Source organism: Scomber japonicus, chromosome 2 (genome assembly GCF_027409825.1).
Source record: "Scomber japonicus isolate fScoJap1 chromosome 2, fScoJap1.pri, whole genome shotgun sequence".
NCBI lineage: Eukaryota > Metazoa > Chordata > Actinopteri > Scombriformes > Scombridae > Scomber > Scomber japonicus.
In genome coordinates, this window is record NC_070579.1 from 14,955,523 (window position 1) to 14,969,109 (window position 13,587).

Sequence of the window (13,587 nt, forward strand, 5' to 3'; positions counted from 1 at the left end):
ATAAGAGTTTAGAGGTGTGAACACCCAGTGGACGCTATGAACTAGAAGTAGTCAGTACGCTTCAAACGAACTACTTTGTCTGACCGTGTCTGAAAGGCCAAACTCAGCTGCTGTCATAGAGGATACCAGGCCTTATCGTGATGTCGCTCTAATCTGCACCACACACAAAAAGGAACTGAAGTATTTATGTGAGGAATGAAAAAATAGCTTTCTTTTCTCACCTCGACACTCTTGGAGTCTGTTTCCCCAAATTTGCAACACGCAAGATGAAATAAGTTCCCTCGTGCATACATTTTGATGTCTTAAGGAAACATTATACTTGCCCCCCGCAATGCATTATCGTATGAGAGGACTGTATGACTTTTATTTGAAACTGCAGGCGACAATCATCTCTGAAACGGGGCGTTGGCACTGTGTGATTTGTCTGTAAGCACTACATCGATTTTTTTTTTTTTTTTAGTGAAACTGACCGCTGGCCGGTCGCTGCTGACATGAGCTCAATTTGTAAAGTTACAAAAAACATGTCTGACGCAACCCGCTCGATTCTGCCAAAGGAAATGTAGTTTTAGAGGCTGTTAGAGGGCCTTAAGGTCACAAAAAACCCTGAGTTTGAAAAAAAAAAAAAAACCTACAGTGGCAGGGGCGTGTTGGCTTCAAGTACCAGTGACACTACGAAACACGACCCAGGAAGTCCACTTTGAGAACCGGATTCAGGAGTTAGAAGGTCTATCACACACTCCAATGCTGCACAGTGGTTTGTAACATGATTCACTATTTTGCTTTGGAAATTTATCACAGTGGCATCATTTCATGCTCTGTTGTGATAAGGTTGAGGTGAACCACAAAAATTTGAGCCTGGTCCAACTTTCTTTTTGCTGAAGCTTTCTGTGTCACTCAGCTGACTTTTTTCCCATGCGGCCTCAGACGCTCTGACAAACGTCTTGTTTGAAGCATACTGAGGACTTTAAGCTCTTATTTGAGACAATCAGGAGGGCCCTAACCCCAACCCTTCAGATACCAAAGAGTCAGATGTTATAAGGTGAGGTACAATTAGTTAAACACTATCTTTAGCTCAAAGATCTAAAATCTTAATGTTTCAAAGGAGATGTTATTTAATATCATAGAAAAGTTTTAAATATTCCTTAAAAATAGAGACTCTTGTGTAACCCATTTGTTGGCGTTTTGCAGCTTTATGTGGTCCTGCTCCGCAAGGTCCCGTTATTTATACACTGATGTAAGTAGAGCTTTCATGGTTGCCATCCGTTAACGTTTATTCACTAGATCTGACGCTGTGTGAGTGACACTTTACACTTTTCTACAGGTTTAATATGGGTTGTGTTTTTTTTTTTGTTTTTTTTTTAAATCGGTGTCACATCATCACAGAAAATTCAGTTTTCTGTGTCTTAAATCCACCACAACATGAGAACACTCGATATCTTTGTCAAAACCTTTTTTTTCTATCTGTGATTGGATCAAATGGATTATTCAGGTTACATTCAATGCATATTTATCTGTGCAATAAACAATGAACGTAGAACCCCCACCCTCCCCTGTCTCATCTGGCTGGTGTGAAGTTTCTCAGTAACGAGACTCAACAGGAGGGAAGACTGATAACATTTTAGTTTTGGCGCCATCTTCTGGACAGTAATGGAGTAGCAGCACCTTTACCAGTCACAGACACTTTTTATCACTGTGTACAAAGTCTTTGCAGCAGTCAGTCTGTCATTCAGTCCCACGTTTTAAAACATAGATTTAGAGGCTGCTGTCCCACACGGAGTCTTAGTTTCAGTTCATCTCATCCAACAGCTCATCGTCCAAATCTTCATCATCATCATCATCATCATCCTCTTCTGCCTCGTTTTTCTCCTCTCCTTCTTTACTCGTGTCCGCAACTTTGTTTGACACCTTTCGCAGCTTAATGTTTGGAAGTTTCTTCAGATCTCCGGTCCACTCCCTGTCGAGACAAAAACAAAATATATCATCCGTTGTGTTCATGAATGTGCTTGTCCTCTTTTCACACTGTAGGTCACGTCAGTTCTTTCTATCTAATCCACTTATTGAAAATACAGAGAAGAACAAGGAGGAGCTGCACTGGCCTGTTTTCAGACCTGTGAATTGCCACTCCCACATCAGATTTTTTTTCAGGAACTCAAATAGGGAAGGGTCATTAAAACTGAATAACCAAATAATCCTTTCGCTGGGTCTAACATCTACTTTAAGTCAAGAGTTGAGCTGTGTGGTCTAGTATGAAGGGTTCATTAACAGCTGCTGGAGGCGCCTTGGTCGCTGAGTGGTTATGGTGCATGCAACATAAAGGCAGCTTTCCTGGTTCAATTCCGGCAAGGGACCTCTGCTGCAGGTCATTCCCCTCACTCTCTCCCTGTTTCCTGTCGGCCTTTCTGCCACCCATTGTCATCGGCTGGAGAGTAATTTTCAATTTCAGCCACTAAACTACTTCTGCCTTATTCTGAGGTTGAACCTGACGTTTGGATTTTTTTAAATTGAAAAACTCAATCAACAGTAGAGCTGGGTATCGAAACATCTCCCGTCAAATGATACCTGTGATCGATCCTTTTTGCACCCTGAGCTAGAAAACTATTTGTATGGACTTGTTCTCAGCCAACCAACGCAAGTGTATGAAAATATCAGATTTTGTGTAAAAATCAAATAATTCAGATGTTGTGGGGTGGTGGTATTTTATGCAATTGAATGCTTCTATTCACATGATGGGTATCGAAATAAGTACTGAGTTGGTATCAGTGTTTCTTTCAGGGTACTTGGATTGGTACTGGTAAACCATGGCAGTACCAGTCAAGAGTTGAGCTACGTAGTCTAGTATGAAGGATCCATTAACAGCTACTGGAAAGCAATGATCAATTTCAGCCACTAGGAGGAGCTCTGAGCTTCTGTAAACCACCTCTACCTTGTGTTGAAGTTGAACCTGACAAGGAGTGAATTTTTACTCCTGCCTTTGGCTACTTTGACTCGGTTGTAAGTTATCCTGCTAGCTAGCTGGCTGGCGGGAACGTGATGCAGAGTAAAGGATAATCTTGTCAAGTGTGAAATCTGTGAAGCAGAGTTGAGCTATCGTGTACTCGTAAAAAAGCTGCTGTCTGCTCTGACAGTTACTGAGGGAGACGGACCTGACGGTAAACACCAAAACTAGTATGTCAACATTTGTAACAGCTCCTCGAAAGTGTGACAAAAGTCTTGGAGAGAAAACTAACGTTACGTCTCCCATTGCTAACATGATTGTAAAGGATATGCTCAGCGTTGTTTATTACAAGTAGAAAAAAATCCTTAATGTGTTTCTGTGAAGAAATGAAGGCTTATTATCATTCAAATAAATACAAGTTTGTGCAGTTAAAAAGTGAAAGTTATTTTTTGACAAATGTCGGGATGCAGCTAAATATTCGGTCAGACGACCCACCGGTTAACTGACCATGAAAACACAGGCTCATACATACACATCCCTAAACTCAAGCAGGTCTGATTTAATCCGAGCATTGTAGGCAAGGTTATTGTCTGTGCCAGAGCCAGAAAAGACTGACGTATCTGTGCAGGTTTTATAAGTCAACTTACAGAAATAACAACTCTTAAATCATCACATTTCTTTGATTAGTGTCAACTTTTTTTTTTTTTTACTACTGGCAAACTGAAGATTACATTTGCAGGACTGACGCACCACTCACTACTGATTGATTAACGCAAACAAAAAAAACTTCAAACATGAACTCCGTCAGCCTGAATAATTAAAACTTGAGTCGTATTACGAGGCTGTAGAGCAATGAAATGACACAGCGACTTATTAATTTGATCTGTGTAATCACATTCAGTCAAAACTCAGACATTGAGTAATTTTTAGTCCTGTTCTATTAAAGCCGCCTGACGTGAGTCGACTTCACTCACCTGAATGTTTTCAGATTCTTTGTGTTGATGATGTCCGGGATCTCTGAGGAGGAGAAGAAGAAAACACACAATATTGTAACATAATCATAAAAATCCGAGTGTGTGTGTGTGTGTGTGTGTGTGTTCATAAAGAGGACTCACCAAATCCGACACCTTCGTACTGCGCCCGCTCTCTCTCGATGGTCTGTTTGATGACATCCTCTCTGGCACCATGAAGACGACCCTGCCGGCCTTTGATGCCGTTCATCAGCTCGATCTGCTCCAGTTCAGAGTCGAATCTTCGCAGGTACCTGAAACACACCGGATGTAGTACTTTATATGAATGCGACAATTACTCCACTCCTCCGTGGTGCTTTTTAACATAGAAAACAATGTGTTTAACAAAAGAACCCAACAATAAGACACTAAAGAAATTTGGAGTTCAAAAAATCCTTTAACACTAGAAACATAGACAAATTGTAGGTTTAGGTACAATAAACATAAAATTATACAAAATACTGAGCAAGAAAAAACAATAGTGGTGGAGTTTGGAAAATATCTACATGTTCTTGTCATGTACAAAAAAATTAAGAAGTGTGAGAATAAACAATAAAAAACATCTTGATTCATGTCAAAATAATGAAGCCAAACCCATAAAATGAACGCTCTAAAATACACACTAATGACAACGTTCACATCATAATTCCTCACAACAAAATGCAACACACAGGATTAATGCATTCAGCTTCAGCTTCAGCTTAAGTAATTGTAGCAGTTCTCACTATTTCCTGACATTTAAGTAAGAAAATAATTGTCAGATTTAATGGATAATGAAAATAATCGTCCGGTGTTAAGTAGGGCTGGGTATTGGTACTCCTTTAAGATAGATATCGACCAAAATAAATCAATGCTGAATATTATCGAAACGTCTCCCGTCAAAAGATACCTGCATTCGATCCTTTTTGCACCCAGCCAGAGCTAGTAAAAAAATATTTGTACAGACTTGCTTGCAGCCAATCAACACAAGTGTTCATTGATTTAATACAACATGTGATTGGCCCACCGCCAAAGCATCTACGACCCATCTGTGGTGGTGAAGTCGTGCTGAATGTGAGTTAGCGAGCTTAGCAGTTGAGCAGCCAAGATGCCACCTTAACGCTCTAAAGTGTGGCTACACGACACGCCTGTTACTCAGGATAGAAGCAAATGCACTAAATGTGTAATGAAGTACTCGGTTGGTATCAGTATCACTTTAAGGGTACTTTGATTGGTACTGGTATCGATACCCAGCCCTAGTGTCAAGGAAGATTCTCCGCCCTCCTACAGTGCGGTTCTGCTACTTACATGACTTAACTGTAGTGGTTTGGTGCTACACACATAAATACAACTGGACAATACAAACAATCACAGAATTGATCCAACTCTCACCTTTCAATGATGTCACAAGCATCTTTTTTAGTATACGCTGTCTTCTCTGGATCGAGCTCTCCCTGAAACCACAGTAGCTTCTCGCCTGTGTGTCGGGACGAGATATTTACCAGATTTTAACATTCAAGTAAGCATGAAAAAGCATTAAAAAATAGATAAATGGAAAGCCAGCTCACCAGTGCCGCTCAGACGTGTGGCTTTGTCAGTTTTCTGCCTGCAGCATCAAAGAAAAAAGAAAGAGGTTGGAGGAGTTTTTAAAAGGACATATGTGTTTTACATGCAGCTATCTGAAATGCAATAAAAGAACAAACATCCACATCATTTAGAGATCAGCCTCCATAAAATGCATCTCTTTTAATGACTTCATGTGAGCAGACCTTCCAAAATTACAATATTTAGTGCTCATGTAATTAAAACACTATCAAATATAATTTTCTAGAAGCAAAACAAAGAAAATTAAGATTATTTATTGTTCTAAAACTTGCCAAAAGTACAGCAGTGGCAGTAACAACCTCTGGAGGTGTTTTAGGAAGTAGAAACAGTGATGGGAACACTAGAGGATTTCACAATAAGACTAATATGGAAAGGAAAATATATTATTCATTTTACAACTACTTTAAAAAGGACTAGTTCACAGTTTTTCAAGTCTTTAAACATCAGGTAGGAGCCCGATGAACAGTGAAAGATGTATCCTCACTGTAATTATCCCTCCTGTTCATACTTATATCTACTTCCTGTGTTGCAGGACACTGCTTCCCTGTATGTAGCAACTAAACATACAGAAAATTTACTTTTGTTTCGAGCATACTTTTAAGGCTAATTAATAGCAATTTATAAAGACATCCAATCTCAAATATTTGAAGTTGCACCTGGTAATGATATCTTGCTTCCTGTTAAACATGCCATCTTTGTTTGGATAAATATTAAACTTCAAGTGTACTGAGAAAATACTTGTTGTGTCTGCAGGATAAAGAGTCTTTGAATATGGCCGTGGCCTAATCATCCAGATTAAAACCAAACATTAATTATCTATTTAAAAATGTCTTACTGCACTAAGGTGGATCAGATTTGAATGTGTCTTTTTGTCATCGAGAGCTTCGGCTGAGATTCAAATGTTAGCTGACTCCCTTTTGACTTCTGCTGAGCAATGACTCCAAAACAAATGCTGATTTCAATTAACTATTAGAGAATGAAACCACATCATTCATTAAATGTGATGGAAAATAAAATCCACAATGTGTCCACACAGTCATTTGAAAGTTGATCTGAAACTTAAATGAGGCTTCAGCTGTGAGTAGTCACATCAAGAAGTGGATATCTGCTTCATTTACAGTATTTTTAGCTAACTTTTATAGATATCTACATGAGTTGACTCATTTGGACGGCTGAAGCTACATATTAGCTTCACATGAAGCTAGCTTCATATTAGCTTCACATGAACCTTTTAAATACAGTTTTACACAGAAGGAGGGCTGTAGATTTTATGTCAAGGGCATTATATAATTTATAATAGTCAGTATGAACAGGAGGAATGATTACAGCAAGAACAACCTGATTTAAAGTTAATCTGGGCTCCTGACAGCCTTTAAAGAACTGTGAACTGTGAACTGGTCCTTTAAGCCTGTACCATCATCCGCTCACCTTTCTTTCTTTTTCAGCCTGATTTCTTCTCGGGCTAAGTAAGCAGCTTTCCTGCTGAACGGATGAACAACCTTCGCAGGTGGTTTTCCTTTCTGAGCTTTCGGCTGAAAATAAAATAAAATAACATGAAATCACATTAAAACATTAAAACAACATTTAAAACGATGTCAGTGATTCAGCGACTATTAAACTAACGCTAATGTTTAAAATCGTGTGAATTATAGTCATTAAAACACACATAGAAACGGTAATGTAGCCTCACCATTTTTTTAATCACGCGTGGTTGTTGACAACTGGACCGGAAGTCGATTAGTCCGTCTCCAGATTATGTCCGGGTGTGAATCCGAGAAAGATTCGTTCCTGTTTTTATTTTCTCTCAAATTCAGTTTTTATTAAAGATACTCCAGACCAGACATGTTTGAATATATATGAAACACTGTTGATTTAGCAAATACTTTAACAGTAAAAAAATAGAAAATGATAAATAATGATAATAATTAAAATAAATTACTACTACTACTACTACCACTACTACTACTAAAAATAATAATAGATAATTAAATTAAATTACTTCTACTACTAATGATAATAATAATAATAATAATAATGATGATGATAATAATGATAATAATAATAATAATAATAATAACGACAAATAAATAATTAAATTCAATCAAATCAAATTAGATTACTACTACTAATGATAATTATAATGATAAATAATAATAATAATCTGATCAAAGTACTGTGCATGGTCAATGGATCAAATGAAAACCAAACCATACATCCCCCTTCAGTGTTTATTGGCGGTTGGTAAACCAGCATCACAGCCACCAGAGATTATACAAAAACCAATAAACACCTTCTTTTACCTCATTTATCAGTTTGATCTAAAAACTAACAATGTCAGTGTAGCATATCTTGACTGCTGCTATATTATTAATATGGTAGCGATCATAACTTCTCCTATGATGACATATTTTATATTACTACATCAGTGTTTTACTGAATTTTATTCATTATCTGTTTATATATCTTAACCTCCTGCTTATAAATGCTCAATAAGGGGACTACTGACCTATAATTTAATTGTAATAAGATGCACATGTTTTATATTAATGCATCAACAAGTCGTTCAATTGTGATGCTCTGCTGTGAGTTTTATTCATTCATTTCTTGTTCATATTTCCAATATTTCACAATAAGAGTGGTTAGGCAACGATTTATAGTGTCATGTATGTCAGTAAGTTCTTGAACATCTTGATATCTGAAAACTTTAGTCCTTCATTTACAATATGAGGAAGTTGCTTAATCTCAACATACCAAAGAAACTAGAAACAGACTTTCATTTCCCTTTTCATCTGTTATATTCTCTGTTATATTCTCTATTTTTATAACCACAAGTAGAAGACAGATTCAAATGAGTGACGTTTCGACAGCAACACACTGTTTCAGTTCAACCAGAGGTTATAGTTGGCCCACCGTGGGTGTAAATGACACATATTTAATTTGACAGATGTCAGCAAATGTATGTGGTATGATTTATTATAATAATTAACTAACTTTACATGTACATCACTCACCGAACTTTCCAAACTATTAAAAAAACATACAATTATATTTTTTAAATAAGACAAGGTGAGACAGAAAAGTGAGAATTTAAAAAATCACATTTGCACATTAATAAAACAAAACATGTAAGTTATTAAAAGATGATATCATCCACATGTGCATGGAGACGATGATACTGATCAGTCTGCTTCAAACTGCTTCAGTGGGACCAGTTCAGACCAGTCAGGCTCCTCCAGCACCTCAGGCTTTGTTTGGTTCACATGTTAACAGATCAGATATGAGGCAGGGGAGCGAGCTCTGGTATGTTTTTAACTTTATTGTCTTAAAATCTGACAAATCAGGAACAGCTGACTAATTTAAAAGTTTAGTGATTTTCTGCCCACAGAACTTTGAACTATAATGAACTATTTGTTGGTGATTTTACCTGAGATGAAATGTTATTGTTCTTCTCTTGTGGCTAAAATTGCAGTTTGGAAACACTATGTCGCCAGAAGTATGTGGACAGACCTGCCCACATGATTTACGTGCACTGGTGCTCAAAGTACCAAAACAACACTGTAAAAAAAGTCTTACATAAAAAACTGCTTATTAGTACATTAGCAGCAACATGTATTTAAAGTAGTAAAAGTATGAATTCCTCTGATAGATATGTTTTTATACATGACATCATTATGTTATTAATACTGAAGCAGTAATGTACAAAAAAAAAAAAATCCATTACAAATAAAAGTCCTGCGTGGAAAAACCTACTTAGGTAAAAGTTAGTATCAGTGTTAGAGCAGCATGTTACTGTTGTAGCTGCTGGAGGTGGAGCTAGTTTGAAATACTTTATATATAGTTAGCTAGTTTAGTCCAGTGGTTCCCAACCTAGGGGTCGGGCCCCTCCAAAGGGTCAGCAGATAAATGTGAGGGGTGATGAGATGATTACTGGGAGAGGAGAGAAGAAAAAACAAAATTCTGATACACAAATCTGTTTGCAGTTTGTGAAAAATCACTATTTGGTGGAAAAGACAAAAAGAAGAAACCACTGGTTAAACATTTAGTTACTTCCTACCACTGCTTTTGTGTACTTTTGATCTGGGGACTGTTTCTCGTAGGTTTGTCTTGTCAGCTTTTTTCGAATTGGGAAAAACTAAAAGACTGTGGCTTCTGCAATACCATAGCATGCAGTGGCATTTCAGTCAGCATTGTACCTGAGAATTTGTGCAATACTTTACGTAACACCCATTTCTGTTTTAAATGATGCAGTGAGGTTAATGAAGCAACAGTTTTCCTTGTCTGACGTGGAGGAACTTGATAGGTGATATGTGAACCAGCCCTTATCGCCTGGCATCCAACCTATATGCTTGCGGCTGAATCGGAGCAAATACCTGCAGCCAGAATGGTGGCTATTACAGCATATTAGTGCACAAGATTTTGGATATAGACAAGATAATGATGTACCAAGTTTACACATCATGTATGCCTGAACTTGTTTTTATCTTGATAATTTCATGCATCCGTACATCTGCAGTGAGTTCAAATTTAGTCAAAACTCCTAAACAATGCCAACATGAGCTGGAAAAAAACCAAACAAAAAACACTTCCAAAGAAATTGGATCATACCCTTAAAATCACATCCTGACATCTTACTGAACTATGACGTGCAGTGATGGAAGAAGTTCTCAGGACATTTATTTAAGTTAAAGTACCAATACAACAAGAAAGAAAGAAAAGATTTTATTAAATTGGACCAACAATGCTGCTGCTGTAGACTACCAAATCATTTAACAATAATGCACCCCACCATAGAGTCAAGAGCTTTCAGCCGATCTGCCCCACCACATTTGGACCTCTCTCCCACTGTCTCCACCTTTAAATCCAGCCTGAAGATGCACTTATTCTGAGTGGCATACTTTGTCTCACACTGACTATGTATCCATAAATCTCATAAATACCTGGATAAAAAGTGGTTAAGAGTTAAATTACTCAGAATTAACACTAAAAATCAATGCAGAAATACGCTCTGTATATATGTATAATTTATATTTATCAGAAAAATGCACTTCTATTATACTCTGGGATGATTGGTAGTGTGAGTGTGAAGGATGGACCAGCGCAGATGTTGATTTGTTAGAATAGAAAAATGTATTCAGTGGACAAAACCTTCGCAGTCCCCAAAACACTGACCCTCCTCCATTATCCTGGAGAGGGGAAATGGATGATGGTCACCTGCACTCAGCGGCCAATTGGGGAGGGTCTCTGTAATAAGGGTTACTTTGACCCAGGTGGCATCAATCTCATTTGGAGCCAAATTCAGTTGCACTTTGACTAAAATTATCAGTCAAATTTATCCTCTCAAGAGTGTTAGAATGGGTTAACATTACAGCAGAGAAAAACACACAGAGAAATTTAAAGGGGAAGTGCAAAAAAACCCAAAACATCACACATTCATGACCGATATGTTGATCGAACTTGGAGATTAACGTGCACCTCGAACAAGAACGTATTACTTTTCTACCATTTGTGGTTTGAGTAGTTTGACAGGATTCATAAATTAATTAAAATTGTCACTATCACAATCACACACATTAAAGTTAATAAAAAACAACAACAAATGCTTTCTGCTAACTGTCGTCTAAATTCAGCGTTTGTGAAGCGAGTTCCACCTTTAATAGACTGACTCAGATTGTATGAGTCAAAGTTAGATAAATAAAATCATTTAGGGAGAGAGGGTAGTCACGTAGCGTTCGCTCTGACATAGACTCGTATTACAGAAGAGACGTTCTTCAGAAAAACATGACTCATCTATCTATTGTACAATTTCTATCTTCCTCTCTTCCCAAAATGTGTATGTTGTGTAAACTTCTGGCTGCCAATTCAAAGTGTGTTTGGAGGTTTTTCGCTAGGAGTTCAACAAAAAGAAAAGACAAGAGAAATGGTGTGTGACAAACAGAGGGATACTTACACACAACAGAGAAAATATATATGATGGAAAGCTCCAGAACAGCTACTAAGTGGACCTTGTTCACTTAACAGCTGTTTCCAACATCAAGAATGAGCTTTTAATCTCAAATACATTCATTTGCTCCTTTACAAAAGGGTTATAAATTGTAATCAATGGCTTTATTAAAGGCTAAAAAATAATGAATGCTTTATACAGCATGTACGTGACTTCTGAACACAGATGCATGATGAAAAACAAACAAAAAGGCTACTTCAGCGTGGTTGCTTTGCCATTTTTAATCTAATTTTATTGCTTTTGTGTGTTTTGTTTTAAATAAAGTGTATCCTGAAGTAGTAACCTGCCTGTCACAAGCAACTTATGAATTTATAAAAGCTTTTAAAGCCTTTTCAGATTCCATAATTAAATTAAAGGTCTTATCAACATTTACAACTGCAGACATCATAGCTTATAAGAAAGTGAGAAACCTGCGATCATTTCTTGCTTTATCACCAAACAGAAAGGAGAACATTTTCATAACCAGATAACCCAAAATGTGTTCTTATTAATAGCTCACAATTAATAGCTTGCTAAATTATTTATTGACCACTCAAGCCATTATTTGCTAATTATAAACCTTTTATAAGGGCTGACTTATTAGAAAGTGGTATTATTTTTAGCCACGTTAGCAGCGTGTCTGAAGGTACGATAATGTTTGACTTTGGTCCAGACTGAAAGATTGGATGGATTATCATGAAATGTCCATCACAGCATGAAGCCGACTGATCTTGATGATTTTTTCCCTCTAGTACAACAGTGAGGTTATCATTTCTGACTTTAGGCTCTCTCTACAGCTGGTGGATTTCAATGGCATTTGGTACAAATTTTGGCCCAGAGGATGAAACACTCTGACTTTTCTTTTTTCCATCAGCAGATTAAAGTTTTCACTGATCCAGGGAAACATTTCTACTTAATGGATTGCCAACAAATTCTGTACAGAGATATTTTTGTAATGAGATTGGAAATTTCTCATTTCTCAAATTATCACCAACTATCGGATGGATTGATATAAAATTTGGTACAAGAATTCATGTTTTCCACTGGATTAATGACAATAACTTTAGGGATCCTGCCTTTTCATTTAGCGCTAACATCACGTCACAACTGTACTTTAATTGCGTTTAGTGGTACTGATGAAATATCAGCGTACTAACAATATACCTGCAACAGGAGGTCAGCACTGTCATTGTCAGCATGTTACCTTGCTGACGTTAAAGTCAAGATGAAAAGGTATTTTGAGAGTATCTGACTTCCATATCGTGACATATGTCAGAGTGAAACAGGATAGACAAGCGGGAAAAATAACATTAGGAGGAACGTAAATATTTTCTGTGTTGATTTGAACTTTGAAAAGTGGGAGAGTGATAATGAATCTTAGCTCTGTGTAAAAGTCAAAGACTGATTGATGAATTATGGTTGAAACATTTGAATTACAGAAAAACATGAATGGATTTTGATATGAGAATGATACAAGAAATGTATTTATTTTTAATTAGATAGATAGATAGATAGATAGATAGATAGATAGATAGATAGATAGATAGATAGATAGATAGATAGATAGAGGCTTTATTTTGTCATTATACAGAAGTACAGCGAAATTCCAGCAATCACCCCGTCTGTACATATACAACATATAATACATACAATAAGACAGACATAACTGGATGACTGAGCAGTATTTTGGCATATATTGTTGCACATTATGACCAGGGATGTGATCTAAAATGGTTAAAAGACATCTATACTCAGTGGTAGTCATAATAGTGTTGTTTTAGGTTTATGTCCATACTGTATAATATTGATATTCATGCTATATGTCATAGTTTTTGTTCAACAAAACACAGTCCTGGGTTTCTTTAACCTTTAGCCTAATTTCCATGTACATACATACAGTAGGAATCAACAAATATCATCAAACTATCTTTTGACAATGGGCTTTTGACAACTAGCTACCAGTATTCGGAGGAAGACATAAATTATTTACAGTTGAAACAAATTGCAAACCACATCCATCATATTTAGGCCCACAACCGCTGTGTCTCTGCTGCAAGATAAAGATTGTACTCTTTTAA

General features: G+C 36.9%; 1 protein-coding gene across 1 annotated transcript; it reads right to left on the reverse strand.

Annotated features, from left to right (window-relative positions):
* Positions 1-1,258: 1,258 nt before the first annotated feature.
* Positions 1,259-7,242, reverse strand: tma16 (translation machinery associated 16 homolog). The gene is made up of 7 exons (XM_053332427.1): positions 7,220-7,242; positions 6,958-7,061; positions 5,493-5,530; positions 5,317-5,401; positions 4,051-4,199; positions 3,910-3,952; positions 1,259-1,954 (listed from the first exon to the last, which is right to left on the reverse strand). Exons 1-7 carry the CDS (start codon positions 7,220-7,222, stop codon positions 1,786-1,788), a joined length of 591 nt encoding a protein of 196 aa, XP_053188402.1. The 5' UTR covers positions 7,223-7,242; the 3' UTR covers positions 1,259-1,785.
* Positions 7,243-13,587: the final 6,345 nt, after the last annotated feature.

Excerpts from the sequence above, each read along its gene's own strand:
- tma16 (XM_053332427.1), bottom strand. Across the intron at positions 4,200-5,316 it reads GCTTGTGACATCATTGAAAG|GTACCTGCGAAGATTCGACT; the intron begins GTGAGAGTTGGA and ends GGTGTGTTTCAG. Across the intron at positions 1,955-3,909 it reads AAGAATCTGAAAACATTCAG|GGAGTGGACCGGAGATCTGA; the intron begins GTGAGTGAAGTC and ends TTGTCTCGACAG.